We start from the raw sequence: 15,495 nt of genomic DNA on the forward strand, positions 1-15,495 counted from the left end.
TGAGAGCCGCGTTCAGCACCTGCTGTCGGGGAACAGTACTTACAGTAGCGCTTCTTCCCCGGAGGCTGTCTGTGCACACGGAGGACATCAATGTGTGCTCTCCGTGTGCGGGACATTTTGACGTCCGTGGTGGCGGCAAAAAAACGGACGTCATTGTGTTTTGCCTATGGACACACGGTCCGCAGAAAGACTGACGTGCACAGATCAATTCATTTGAATGGGTCTACATGAGAATGTGTTTCCAGTACGTGTGAAAACTGTCACCCCATGTACCGGAGACATGGACATGTGAAAAAGGCCTAAAATAGTACCTAGATGGTATCATGCTCCTTTGGTCTTGCTTAAATGGTTCCCAGGAGTATCCATCTTGTGCTGGTGATGTGGGGCCCATGTGGGTTCAATGTTGCATATATAGTGGGCGTGTGCGGCCTTCTCGGAGGGTGTTCTTAAAGTGATTAAAGAAATGACAGGGGTTTCAATCCCTAAAAGCCCAGAAGCAATTCTACTATTTATGTTTCCCATGCCTAAGAATGCCTTTAAGAAATCGTTATTGTGGCATGTTCTTCAGGCTGCTAAGGTGGTAATTCCACGACACAGGAAGTCCTTAAACCCGCCTTCACTAGAGGAATGGTTTGGGGAGGTGGCTAGAGTTCACCGGAAAGAATCCCTGATAGCCCATACACAAAAGTGGCTGCAAAATGGTTTTATTGGGAATCCCTCTCATCCTCATCGATGAACCAAAATATGCTAATATAATTGCCATCTTATCCTTTTACGATATTTAATATGCCGGAATCATAGCTCAATCTCCGTCTGCCTTAGTGATTTGTCCTCATGGTCCCTATCAACATTCCTTTTCTTCTTCTCCTTCTTGTTATTTAGTTTAACAGGTTGCCAATTGCCAATTGTCTTTTGCAAACTACTGTTGTTTCCGTATAGAGTTGTTTGTTTTTGTGTTGTTATGTTACTACACAATTCTCTTCTTCAGTAGTTACTATTCCATACGGTGTGTTCGTTTGAACCTGTTGATATGTTTGTTTTTGTTGTGTATTATAAAACAATAAAAATTTTGAATAAGAAAAAAGAAATGCTTTGCAGTTTTTAAAGCTATTAGTTTTGGGGAGTTGTCCAATATATCAGCCAATCAAAGTCACTTCAAACTGAGTAGCTCTAAAAAAGAAAAAAAAACAACACTTAACAAAAGTTACAGAAAAGGAAAAATTGCAGCAAAATTTGTAAATCTTTTGTTGGGAAGTTGGAAAAATACTGTTGATGTTAAGTATAACTAACTGGTTTAAGTGTATAAACATTTAAGGTCTGAACATTTCTAAATTTTAGAAACTTGTCAAATTTCCGATATTTCCATAAATATGCACAAAACACGTCAACCTAAATTTACTGATAACATAAGGTACAAAAAAAATAAAAACTTCACAGTCACTGAGATATGTATATGTATATTCCATATGTTATTACCAGAAAGTGACAGGAGTCAGATTTGCCTGGTTACTAAGGGAAGCGAGCTAAGCGTTACCACTTTTTTTCAGATGAGCTCACAATTAGACACTTAAAAGGGGTTGTCCAGATTTGAAGATAACTCTATGAGACTGTAGACTTTTGCATCCTCAAAGTATACACACCACACGCTGTAAGGATTCTCTGGTGCAGACAACAGGAGCAGGCAATCATATAACCAACAAGTTTGTGGCTTGGATACATGTGTCACATGCCAACCAGCCGTGCACGGCCTCACTCAACAAAAATGAGTGGACGTTTAGTCAGGATGTGGCCGGAACTATGCAAATGGCGCCGGTGTGAGGAATCAATAGTGCTAAGCGGAGGGCGAGTATTCAATAGGCTGGACGGCAGATTTTAACTTCAAGCCTCTACAACCCTTTTAATGAGGTTGTCCACTACTCAGACTATCCTTTCTCAATTACAATATTCCCCAGTATAGCAGACACCTTAGATTGCCCTCCGGTACTGTCAGGTCTTCCGAGGACGTTGCTTTATCATGTAAGCCCAATCAGCAGCAACAAATGGGGAGGGGAGTATAAGGCGTTTTATTGTGCAATACCGTAATTGGGGAATACCGTAATTGAGAAGAAGTTGTCAAAGTAATGGACAACCTATTTACCAATCTGCCATGTGATACAAAGAATATAGAAGCCAAACAAGTTGTAATGAAACTGTCCCCGAACACCAGTGGCTCCTAAGCCCAACAGATGTGAATCCTCAGTGAATGGCGGCTATTGTGCACTGGTCGGACATCACAGCATTAATACAACGTGATCCCAAAGTCAGAAGCATATTGCTGGCCGCTACAACTAGGGTAAGAAGCCATCGCATTTATGGTAAATCACATATGAAGTTTAAGGATTCAGTTTAAGAGTGGCTTATGTACTAGAAAGCAAGGGAGTGCCTACACGGGCTTATAGCTGTATACCCTGGATATTATACAACAGCAATTATTATAAACAGATCCATCACTTTTTCACAATTAATACATGAAAATATCTTTATAAGGGGTCAGCGCTGTTTTCTATCACATACCTATACTGATAAAATCCTGACAGCCTGCAGCCACCACTAGGGGGAGTTTACCAAAGACAGACTCAGGCAGCTGCCATTAAGCTGAATAAGAAACCTGTCTGGCTATATTCTCAAATCTGCACTAAATTGTGAGCCCATTTAATAAAAAATTAAAAAAAAAAAAAAAAAAGATCCTCTTTAGCAGTGTTGGGTCTATTGGTATAAACTGCAGATTAACTAAACGACAGCACTTTAGTAAAGCCCAAGCAATGTGCAAAGTTAGACAAAACCATAAAATATTGCCTGTTTATATCTCTGGAAGAAATACATGTTAAATGTTAATGATTCAGGATTAGTGTTGAGCATTCTGATACCGCAAGTATCGGGTATCGGCCGATATTAGCTGTATCGGAATTCCGATACTTAGTTCCGATACTTTTTTCATATCGAATACCGGAATCGGAAGTTCCCATAATGCTAGGAGCCCGCTCGATTTGATTCAGCCAATGGGGATCCTCAGAAGTGTGGGCATATCCTGTTAGGCATGTAGGCATGTTAACTACTGGCATGGCTGTGATTGGCTGCTGAAATGATGTCATGATGCACTATAAAAAGCGCTGCAGCCGCCATTTCTGGTCACTCTGCTGTGAATTCAGTTAGGGACAGGCTGCTGTTGAAGACTGTGAGGGACAGTTAGAAATAGCGATTCTAAAAACAATATTGTGCTTTATCCAGGCTACATAAACCACCACTGTAGCTTGCTTTTCCCTAGCAGCGCTGTTTTCTCAGCTGTCTGCAAGGGCTGTGTGAGTGCAGACCCACGCTGTGTAGTGTGTCCTGCAGGCACGTCTGCTTGTAGGCCGGCCAGCGTGTGTCTCTGCCTCATACACATTTTTCTTTTATTGCTGCTTTTTTTTTCTCCTGTATAGTGTGCTTCCATACGTATCCATATACGTTGGTTGCAAACACTAAAGGAGTGGACAGCGGAGCCTTTCAGCAGCCTTTCAGTGCTATAGCCCATTTCTCTGCACTGTTTTTGGCTGTCTGAGTGGTCTCTCTGTGTGTGAGTGCAGCTCACGTTGCAGTGTGTTCTACAGCCACCGCTAGCTGTAGTCCGCTCAGCGTGCGTCACTGCCTCATACATAGCCCTTTTTTTGCAGCTAATTTAGCCAGATTTTTGCTCCTATATTAGTGTGCTTCCAACCGCATCCATTGTCATTGGTTGGTTGCAAACACTATATAGGATTAGATAGAGGAGCCTTTTTGCTGGCTTGTGCCCTTCAGGGCCAGCCAGGCTAGTATCACCCTATTTTTTGGAGCCTCATCAATTGCATTGTAGGTTAGCTTCCTGCATTGTAATCGCTCCAAAAAGTTTGTGATATTATAGCTTTCAAACTTTGGTCACATCCTTTCCTTTCCCCCCACCCAAAAAAAAAAAAGGAAATAAAGTTCACCAAACACTCCACTTTACAGTTGTCTAGGCCACATTAGATCATATTAAAGTGTAGTACACACACTCTTAGCCAAATTAGTGTTTCTTATACTGGTTAGCAGGTGTTCAGGAATAAGAACACTAAGCCACCCCTTTTTTACTTTTCTGCCTATCTTTATCAGTCTACCAAGATGAAGAAGGCAGGGAGTAAGGCACGTGGTCGTGGCCGTGGAGTTTCAGCAGGGAGAGGACGGGGGGATTCAGCAGGGAGAGGAAGTGGGGATTCGGTATCTGCTGCGGCCACCAGTGACCCGGCATCCCCCACTTTTACCAGGCAACAGTCCTTCATGCGCAGCTTTGTAGGACCTCGCCGTACCCCACTGCTGCGTGACGAACAAATTGAAGCCGTTGTCGGATGGATGGCAGCTAACGCTTCCACTTCAATGACTTCCGCATCCTCCCAAGGCCAGAGCACTGAAGAGCAACCATCTGTCTCTTCACCACCTGCCAAATTGCCCAGGCAGTCTGAGAGTCCTGGACAGGAGCCATCTCAATCTTTACTTCTGTTCTCAGAATCTGTTGGCTTGGAAAGAGGTGGCCAGCCAAGCAGCATTCTAGAGCGTGAAGAGGGAGTATGCAGTGATGCGCAACTGCTTTGTCCCTCTGAATCTGAAGAGGCGGGTGGGCCAGTGCCTATGGTCAGCACACCTCAGTATGCATCAGATGATGATAAGACTCAGTTGCCAATTTCTGGTGCGTACGGTGCTGGCGAGACATCCCAGGACCAGCCGGTGCTTGAAGAGGGGAGTGGAGATGATGAGGTCCTTGACCCATCATGGCGTCAGCCACAGGAAGGTGGTGGGAGCAGCTCTGAGGAAGAGATTCCCCGAACGGCCAAAAGAGGAGGGAGAGGGCGGGGGCAGACTTGGTTGCCTGTAGCCTCCACTTTGGCACCCGTGAGGAGCAATCCTCTTCCAAAACAAAACGGGCACTCCCAGGACTTGCAGTGCGTGGTCTTTTTTTGACACAGTTGCAGATGACATTTGCTTTGTCAAATGCAAGCTGTGTCATCAGAAAGTGAAACGAGGCAAAAATGTGACCAACCTCAATACCACAAATATGTGGAAACATGTGCGTACCAAGCACGAGGTGGAGTTACACAGACACACTGAAGATGTAGGCCAACCTTCAGCAGCACCTACCACCTCTTCAGCTCGTGTTGGGGCCTCTTCCTCCAGCTCACACACAGCTGGTTCGGCTTCCTCACTGGAACGCCATGGAAGAACCACTGCCACTGTTGTCCAGAGACCCAATGAAATTCCACCCACTGAACCACGTTCGCAGTCATCAGCACCCTCCCAGGCCACTCACCAGCAATCGTTAGCACAGGCATGGGAGAAAAAGCGGCCATACTCGGCAAACCATCCCCGAGCACTGGCTCTGAATGCCGGCATTGCCAAACTACTGGCCCTTGAGATGCTGTCATTCAGGCTGGTGGAGACTGACACATTCCGGAACTTTATGTCATTGGCAGTTCCACAATACAATGTGCCCAGCCGCTTTTATTTCAGCAGGCAAGCTGTCCCTGCCCTGCAAAAGCATGTGGAGGGAAAAATTAAAAATGCACTACTAAATGCCGTCAATAGCAAGGTCCACCTGACCACCGATGCGTGGACCAGTAGCCATGGACAGGGACGATACCTTTCCCTCACTGCCCATTGGGTCAATGTTGTGGAGCCGGGTACAGATCTGGAGAGTGGCTCTGTACGTATTCTGCCAACTCCAAGGATTGCAGGAATGCAGTCTGTACATATTGAGTCCTCCTCCTACTCTAGTTCCTCGGAATCAGCACTGCGTGAGCCTGTTAGGCCAGATATGAGCACAGGTGTGGCCAAACGTCAACAGGCCGTCCTTAAATTAATTTCTTTGGGGAATCGGAGCCACACAGCACAGGAGCTCTGGAATGCCATCAAGCAGGAGAGCGATGTGTGGTTTGTGCCAGCAAATCTCCAGCCAGGTTTGGTAGTGAGTGACAATGGCCGAAATCTAGTGGCAGCTCTGGGCCTAGGCAACCTCACTCACATACCATGTCTGGCACACGTGCTCAATTTGGTCGTGCAGAGCTTTCTGAGGGACTATCCGGATCTTGATGCACTGCTGCACAAGGTTCGCCTAGAGTGTGCTCACTTGCGGCATTCCAGCATGGCAAGATCGCGCATTGCATCTCTGCAACGCCGATTCCGCCTGCCAGAACATCGCATCATATGTGACCTCCCCACCAGGTGGAATTCAACGTTACATATGTTGGAGCGGTTGTGTGAGCAGCAGGCAGCAGTAATGGAGTACCAGCTGCATCAGGCGCAAACAAGTCGCACTGTGCGCCGGACACACTTCACCACCACTGAGTGGGCCACTATGAGTGACATCTGCCAAGTTTTGCGTGCCTTCGATGACTCCACGCGGATGGCCAGTGCAGATGATGCACTAATCAGCATGACTGTCTCCCTCATCTGTCTGCTTCAAAAAACCTTACAAGCACTAAGTGAGGAGGTTTTTGAAGAGGTCGAGGATGAGCAGTCAGAAATGCCATCTGCTTCTGGCAAGTCTGCGCAACGTGCTTCCACACAAAGGCCCAGGCAGGGGACACTTAGTGAGGAGGAGTCAATGGAGGAGGAGGAACACATCTCTCCAGAGGAGGGAGGTACACAAGGCTCTAGTAGTCAGTGTGTACAGCGGGGGTGGGGTGATGCTGAGCAGGCAGAGATGCTGCCTCAAGCTGGGGACAGCGTTTCTGGTCCAGTTGGCAGTCTGCAGCACATGGTTGATTTCATGCTGCAGTGCTTGTTAAATGACCGCCGCATCGCCAACATTCTCCACACGGCTGATTATTGGGTGTACACCCTCCTAGATCCTCGCTACCGGGACAACTTACAAAGCCTCATACCACAGTTGAACCCGGAGCGAAAAATGCGGGAGTACCAAGAAACACTTGTGCAGGCCATCATGTTCTCCATTCCCCCCACAAGTGTTGCTGGTAGTGCTTTTCAAAGCAGCCATGTGGGTAGAGGCAGTGGAGGAAGCTCTGCACAAAGAGGTAGCAGAGGCAGTGCCGCAGGACAAGGCAAGGCCAGTATGGCCCAAATGTGGAAAAGTTTTGTGGGACCGCCACAAACGGCTACACCATCACAGACGGCTCCAGTCAGCAGGAGGCAAAGTTTCCGTCAGATGGTGACAGACTACTTGTCGTGCCCTGTTAGTGTTCTCCCAGACGGCTCTTCCCCGTTCAAGTATTGGGTCTCTAAGCTGGATACATGGCCAGAGCTTAGCCAGTATGCATTGGAGGTGCTGGCTTGCCCTGCTGCCAGTGTATTATCGGAACGTGTCTTTAGTGCTGCAGGTGGTGTGGTAACAGACCGTCGCACGCGACTATCCGCCGATAATGTTGACCGGCTTACTTTTGTGAAAATGAACAAGGCCTGGATCTCACCTGAATTTGCCAGTCCTCTTCCAGAATAAATAATTGACTGGCAACAGGATCCAGGTCTCCTGTTGTGTTCATGTTTCTATGACCTGAACTTTATTTCCTGGGTTACAGCAACGCCCGTTGTTGCTCAGAAGTGCTGTCCGCACAGACAAAACACTCGCTCATGTGTAAGTGGGGTTCGGTAACGTCAGCTGATCCCCTGCTGTGTGTATGGCAAACTCTCCTGCTGCCTACAACTTCTGACTACTTCTGATTTAATATGTTCTCTGATTTGCCCTCTGTCTCCACTGTTTTGAGTATTTCCTCCGGCCTACAACACCGCCTGTTTCTGCTCTCAAGTGCCGTCTGCACAATCCACACTTGTTCCTGTGGTACCTGGGTCCTGTAACATCTGCTCATCTCCAGAGTTGAGCACGGCAATGTCTCCTGCTTTGTCTACATTCCCACTACTTGTAGTGGATATGTGGACAGAGCAGGAGACATTGCCTGACTCACCTCTAGGGAGAAGCTGCTGTTACAGAACCCCAGTAACACAGGAACAAGTGTGGGTTGTGCAGACGGCATTTCAGAGCAGCAACTGGCGTGGTTGGAAGCCAGCGGAAATACTCGAAACAGAGTGAAGACAGAGGCCTAATTGGATTACGTTGACAGTTAGTAGTAGTCTAGAAACAATCGCAAACTGCCACCAAGTAGGCCTCGGCCTACTACCTGATTTTCCCTGGGCTCCGACACCGTCAGTTGGTGCTCAGAAGTGCTGTCCGCAGACAAAACATTCGCTCATGTGTAAGTGGGGTTCGGTAACGTCAGCTGATCCCCTGCTGTGTGTATGGCAAAGGGTCCTGCTCCCTCCACAGTTAAACAACCTCAGATTTACACCTGGCTCCAAGTAGGCCTCGGCCTACTACCTCATTTTCCCTGGGCTCCGACAACGCCAGTTGGTGCTCGGAAGTGCTGTCCGCACAGACAAAACACTCGCTCATGTGTAAGTGGGGTTCGGTAACGTCAGCTGATGCCCTGCTGTGTGGAGGGCAAACTGCTGCTGCCTCCAAATTGTAACTACTTCAGATTTAAACATTCTCTGATTTGGCCTCTGTCTCCACTCTGTCTCTAGTATTTCCCCTGACCTCCAACACCACCAGTTCCTGCTCACAGTTGCCGTCCACGCATTCCACACGTGTTCCTGTGTTACTGGGGTTCTGTAACGTCAGCAGATCCCCCAATATGTGTCCGCCACTTTCTCCTGCGCTGTCCACCTTCCCACTGCAAGCGGTGGGAATGTGGACAGAGCAGGAGACAGTGGCAGACACACATCAGGGGATCTGCTGACATTACAGAATCCCAGTAACACAGCAACACGTGTGGATTGGGCAGACGGCTGCTGTACGGATAAACTGGCGGTGTTGGTGGTCACGTGAAATCCTGGAAACAGAGTGGAGACAGATGCCTAATTGGAGCACGTTGACAGTCTGTTGTAGCCTACAAACAATCTAAAACTACCACCAAGTAGGCCTCGGCCTACACCATGATTGTCCCTGGGCTCCAACAATGCCAGTTGGTGCTCGGCAGTGTCTTTGGCACGGGGACTCCCTGTTGCCCAGCCTGGTTCCAGCACGCCTGCTGTTTCCGGGTAGTGTCAAGGTCACTATGCCACCAATCCGTTGTCCTGTCGTCTTGCGGCCGGGTTAGCCGACTCTACGGTGCCTGCAGTTTAGGTGACTCCTATGTGGGCTGCGGGAACTGGCACTGAAGGCTGGATCCGTAGTGCCAATGGGACATGGACCCCCTGTAGGACTGTGGGTTTCAGTAACTGCGGCCGGCTTGCGGCCTGGCTACTTTGCTTTCAATGGGTACCTTCTGCTACCCACCCGGGTTCCAGCACTGTCTGCTGGTTTTCGCCAGAGCCTTTGGCCTAGGTGCCTCCATCTCGGTATCCGAGGTCCAGCACCGTCAGCTGGTCCTTGGTAGTGCTTTCTAGCACAGGTACCTCCTGCCTAGTAACCGTGGTCCAGCACCGTCAGCTGTTCCTCGGTAGTGCCTTTGGCTCTTGTAGCTTTTGCTACCCATCTGGGTTCCAGCACCGTCACCTGGTTCTCGGCAGTGTCTTTGGCACGGGGACTCCGTTGCCCAGCCTGGTTCCAGCACGCCTGCTGTTTCCGGGTAGTGTCAAGGTCACTATGCCACCAATCCGTTGTCCTGTCGTCTTGCGGCCGGGTTAGCCGACTCTACGGTGCCTGCAGTTTAGGTGACTCCTATGTGGGCTGCGGGAACTGGCACTGAAGGCTGGATCCGTAGTGCCAATGGGACATGGACCCCCTGTAGGACTGTGGATTTCGGTAACTGCGGCCGGCTTGCGGCCTGGCTACTTTGCTTTCAATGGGTACCTTCTGCTATCCACCCGGGTTCCAGCACTGTCTGCTGGTTCTCACCAGAGCCTTTGGCCTAGGTGCCTCCATCTCGGTATCCGAAGTCCAGCACCGTCAGCTGGTCCTCGGTAGTGCTTTTTAGCACAGGTACCTTCTGCTTAGTAACCGTGGTCCAGCACCGTCAGTTGGTCCTCGGTAGTGCCATTGGCTCTTGTTCCTTCTGCTACCCATCCGGGTGCCAGCACTGTCTGCTGGTTCTCGCCACAGCCTTTGGCCTAGGTGCCTCCATCTCGGTATCTGAGGTCCAGCACCATCAGCTGGTCCTTGGTAGTGCTTTTTAGCACAGGTACCTTCTGCTTAGTAACCGTGGTCCAGCACCGTCAGTTGGTCCTCGGTAGTGCCATTGGCTCTTGTTCCTTCTGCTACCCATCCGGGTGCCAGCACTGTCTGCTGGTTCTCGCCAGTTTCTCAGCCTTCTTGTACCTTCTGCTACATTTCCAAGATCAAGCTTTTTGAAATTGTCTTTGGTAATCCTTATTGATCTCCATGACGATGACCCTGATGATGACGACCCTGAAGACCACACCAAAGAAGACCAGAAATATGACCATAAATAATAAGACCAAGAGGACAAAGAACATGTAGACAACCACCAAGATACAGAACAAAAGACAGAAGAACAAGAAGCAGAAGAAGCAAAAGCAGAAGAACAGAAAGCAGAAGAACATTAAGCATAAGACAAAAAATCAGCATAGAAGAAATCAAAATTATAAGCAGAAGAAGACTAAGCAGTAAATGGGGGTGAGTCCGTTCCTCCTCGTGGTGCCCCTGGAAAATGCCTGCTGCTGCAGGCCAAACTGAACGCGGACAAATCCTGTTGTAAATCTTTTGTGACAGGCAGAACGTAAGGTGTAATCTTATAACTTTTATAGATAAGTACTACAGGAATGCCTGTCACCATAAGAAAATGAAGAAAAAGAAGAATAGGAAGAAGATGAAGAAATAGCATATGAAAATTAATAATAGCTGAATAAGAAGAATGGAAAAAAAAAATTAATGGGAAGAAGGTGAAGAAGAAGAAGATGAATAAGGTGAAGAAAAAGTTGATGAAAAAAATGCTACTGCTGCGGATCATGAAGGAGAAAGTGTGGGAGAAATACAAAAGAAGGTGAAGAGCATGGAAGTTGCGAAACATACATATCTGACTAAATATAAAAAAGTTAACATAGTCAATATCTTTTTAACTCCGAACGTCTTGAAAAAACAAATTGGAATTAATGCTATGCCATGTGATTTGAATAAACCACTATGCTTTTAATGTCTCCTTCACCTCCCACAATACATTCTACATGATTCTTATTTGTTTTCAATTATGTAGAATTAGCCAACAAGGAAATAAAGGCCTTTTTTTAATTCCGATACCGGAAGTCCCATTGACTTGAATGGGACTTCCGGTATCGGAATCGGCGATACCCGATATTTTTTTCGTATCGGGCGATACCATCCGATACGATATTTTTGGGTATCGAACGGTATCGCTCAACACTATTCAGGATACAATAACAATGTCGACATCAGATGAAACCATAGCATAGTATAATTGCAGCAAGGATTCCAAAAAACTATTTATTCCCAAGATAGTAAGTAGTTCCTGTGCACTTGGGGGGGGGGGGGGGGGGATCTAAGTGTTGGGTCCTCCACTGGTGCCAAAAACAGGAATCAACATATGTGCACGTGCAACCTCTGTATTCATTACCTATGGGAACTGCGTAGGAGGGGTAGAATAACACTCACTAATTTTTGGAAGTCCCATAGATAATGAATGGAGTATGTGCACCTCTGCTCCATTCATGATGGTGCTCTGCAGATTCTCAAAATTGCTGTTAATTTACAGGAGGCCTGGCTGCTTGTACATCTATCCAATGATTAGGGGGTAACTCAATTTATTGAAAATTACTAGTGATGAGTGAACGTGCTGGAATAAGGTGTTATCTGAGCATGCTCGAGTGCTAACCGAGTGTCTCCACGTGCTCAAATTATATGTTTGAGTTCCCACGGCTGTGTGACAGCTGCAACACATGCAGGGATTGCCTGTTTGTTAAGCAATACCTGCATGTGTTTCGGCTGTCGAACACCCGCGAGATATCTAGACGCAGCGACTCGAACATATTCTAGAACGCTGAAGATACTAAGTTAGCACCCGACCATGCTCCGATAACACCTCATCCCAGCATGTTCGCTGATCACTAGATATAACCCTTTAATCTTGAAGCAACCTATGTGTGCTATGTAGGCTAAGCTCACATCTGCATCAGAAATAAAATGTGGGAAAAGATATAACAGACTTATGGCTGTGCGAACGGTCCAGTATCAATGCCAATTTATTATTCGACAAATGCAGAACCTAGAAGTGAGCCAAACCTTAACCAACTTATCCCTTTATATAGTATTGTTCAAAATAATACTAGCAGTCCAATATGACTAACCAGATTAATCATTGTTTTTGGTACAAAATTATATTACCACACGTCAAACAATTTACCAGTTGGTGCCGTAGATTCTAGGAAAACCACCAGACTCCGCATTCATGATCTTCAATCTTTTGAATCTGTGTATTAGAATAATTAATTGATAGGGGGATATTCAAAATAATAGCAGTGTGGGGTTCAATTAGTGAGGTCAATTATTCTGTGAAGAAACAGGTGTGAATCAGGTGGTGGCCCTTATTTAAGGGTGAAGCCAGGACATGTTGCCTATGCACTTCTCCTCGAAAGCCAGAGAAACATGGTTTGCTTGAGACATTGTTCAGAAGAATAGCGTGCTTTGAATAAAAAGTTGATTGGAGAGGGTAAAACTTATAAAGAAGTGCAGACAATGGTAGGCTGTTCAGCTAAAATTATCTCCAATGCTTTAAAATGGAAAACCAAACCAGAGAGACGTGGAAGAAAACAGAAGACTACCATTCAAATGGATGGAAGAATAGCCAGAATGGCCAAGGCACAGCCAATGATCAGCTCCAGGATGATCAAAGACAGTCTCAAGTTACCTGTGAGTACTGGGACAGGTAGAAGACATCTGTGTGAAGCTATTCTCTTAGCCAGAAGTCCCCGTAAAGTCTCACTGTTAGGCCGGGATCAAACTACCGTGTGTGATGAGAGAAACTCGCACGAGTCTCTCTCATCAACACCCGGCGCTGCCGCCGGCACTCAGGACCGGAGCTGTGGTTGCATTTACGTTAGTGTGATCCCGACCTTAAAGACATGTACTGAAGCAGATACAATTTGCCAAAGAACACATCAACTGGCCTAAAGAGAAATGTAGAAACATTTTGTGGACTAGTGAAAGTAAAATTGTTTTTTGGGTCCAAGGCCCGCAGACAGTTCATCAGACGACCTCCAAACTCTGCACTGAAGTCACAGTACATGCTGAAGACAGTGAAGCATGGTGGTGCAATCATGATATGAGCATGTTTCCCTTACTATGATTCAGATTTTTATGGAATAAATTCATGGACTTCAGTGCGCTGCTTGACAAATTCACGAATCCAGGTTATGAGAAAGATTAACTGTTTGTTTCCCAACGCGTTTCAAAGTGTATACCACTTCTTCCTCAGGGGATGACATATATGAACAGATAGAGCTGTCACAGACACAGCTTAATGACCGGGCCAATTTTTACAATTCTGACCACTGTCTCTTTATGAGGCTATAACTCTGGAACGCTTTAACGGATCCCTGTGATTCTGAGATTGTTTTTTCGTCACATATTGTACTTCATGTTAGTGGTAAAATTTCTTCGATATGTCTTGTGTTTATTTATGAAAACGAAATATGGCGAAAATTTTTAAAATGTTGCAATTTTCAAACTTTAAATTTTTATGCCCTTAAATCAGAGAGATATGTCACGCAAATTTCTTAATAAGTAACATTTCCCACATGTCTACTTTACATCAGCACAATTTTGGAAACAAATTTTTTTTTTGTTAGGAAGTTGTAAGGGTTAAAATTCGGGCAGTGATTTCTCATTTTTACAACAAAATTTACAAAACCATTTTTTTTAGGGACCACATCATATTTAAAGTCATTTTGAGGGGTGTACATGGCAGAAAATACCCAAAAGTAAAAACTGGACCCCTCAAGGTGCTCAAAACTACATTCAAGAAGTTTATTAACCCTTTTCGTTCTTCACAGGAACTGAAGCAATGTGGAAGGAAAAAATTAACATTTAACTTTTTTTTTTTTGCAAAAAAATTAATTAAGAACACATTTTTTTTATTTTCACAAGTGTTAGAAAAGAAAATGAACCAAAAATTTGTTGTGCAATTTCTCCTGAATACGCCGATACCACATATGTGGGGGTAAACCACTTTTTGGGCGCACGGCAGGGATTGGAACGGAAGGAGCGCCGTTTTACTTTTTCAACGCAGAATTGGCTGGATTTGAGCTCTGACGCCATGTTGCGTTTAGAGAGCCTCTGATGTGCCTAAACAGTGGAAACACCCCACAAGTAACCCCATTTTGGAAACTAGACCCCTTAAGGAACTTACCTAGATGTGTGATGAGCACGTTGAACCTCCAAGTGCTTCACAGAAGTTTATAACGTAGAGCCGTGAAAATAAAAAATCCTTTTTTCCCCACAAAAATGATTTTTTCGCCCCCAAATTTTTATTTTTACAAGGATAACAGGAGAAATTAGACCCCCAAAGTTGTTGTGCAATTTGTCCTGAGTACGCCTATACCCCATATGTAGGAGTAAACCACTCTTTGGGCGCACGACAGAGCTCAGAAGGGAAGGAGAACAGTTTGACTTTTTCAATGTAGAATTGGCTGGAATTAAGATTGGACGCCATGTCGCGTTTGGAGATGCCCTGATGTGCCTGAACTTATCTAGATGTGTGGTGAGCACTTTGAACCCCCAAGTGCTTCACAGAAGTTTATAACGCAGAGCAGTGAAAATAAAAAATAATTTTCTTTTTCTCAAAAATGATCTCTTAGCCCACTATTTTTTATTTTCCTTAGGGTACCAGGAGAAATTGGACCACAAAAGTTGTTGTGCAATTTGTCCCGAGTACGCTGATACCCCATATGTGGGGGGGAACCACTGTTTGGGCGCATGGGAGAGCCTGGAAGGGAAGGAGCGCCATTTTGAATGCAGACTTTGATGGAATGTTCTGGGGGCGTCATGTGGCGTTTGCAGAGCCACTGATGTGCCTAAACAGTAGAAACCCCCCACAAGTGACCCCATTTTGGAAACTAGACCCCCTAAGGAGCTTATCTAGATATGTGGTGAGCATTTTGAATGCCCAAGTGCTTCACAGAAGTTTATAAACGCAGAGCCATGAAAATAAAAAATTATTCTAAGGCTAGTTTCACACTAGCGTAAGGGCGAGGTGCGGAGGGCTGCAGACTCTCTATGCAGCTCCGCCCACAGCCACACCTCCTCCCGTAAGCTCCGCCTACATCAGCATGCGTACCCTATCTTTTGCATTAGGTATGCAGGCTGTGCCGATGTATGCGGATGCCTCCGCATGCGACATTTTGACGGTGCGGCGACCCGCGTCGAACGCAACATGTTGCATTTTGGTGAGGTCGCTGCACCATCAAAACACCACATGCGGAGGCACCGCATACATCGGCACGGCCTGCATACCCAATACAAAAGATAGGGCACGCATGCCGAGGTAG

The 15,495-nt window shown here is 46.2% G+C and overlaps 1 protein-coding gene across 2 annotated transcripts in view; it reads right to left on the bottom strand.

Moving 5' to 3' along the window:
• Positions 1 to 310: 310 nt before the first annotated feature.
• Positions 311 to 15,495, bottom strand: part of BRMS1L (BRMS1 like transcriptional repressor) — a 66,826-nt gene continuing 51,641 nt past the window's right edge. For both annotated transcript variants that reach the window (XR_012222081.1, XM_073554217.1), the window contains one exon: positions 311 to 1,170. Coding sequence is in view for 1 of the 2 variants with exons in the window: in XM_073554217.1 (XP_073410318.1) it covers positions 1,137 to 1,170 (34 nt within the window). In the remaining variant the exon portion in view is untranslated. The remainder of the gene's footprint in view (positions 1,171 to 15,495) is intronic.

This window comes from Dendrobates tinctorius, unplaced genomic scaffold (assembly GCF_039654945.1).
Source record: "Dendrobates tinctorius isolate UK_male_01 unplaced genomic scaffold, ASM3965494v1 ptg000208l, whole genome shotgun sequence".
Taxonomy (NCBI): Eukaryota; Metazoa; Chordata; class Amphibia; order Anura; family Dendrobatidae; genus Dendrobates; species Dendrobates tinctorius.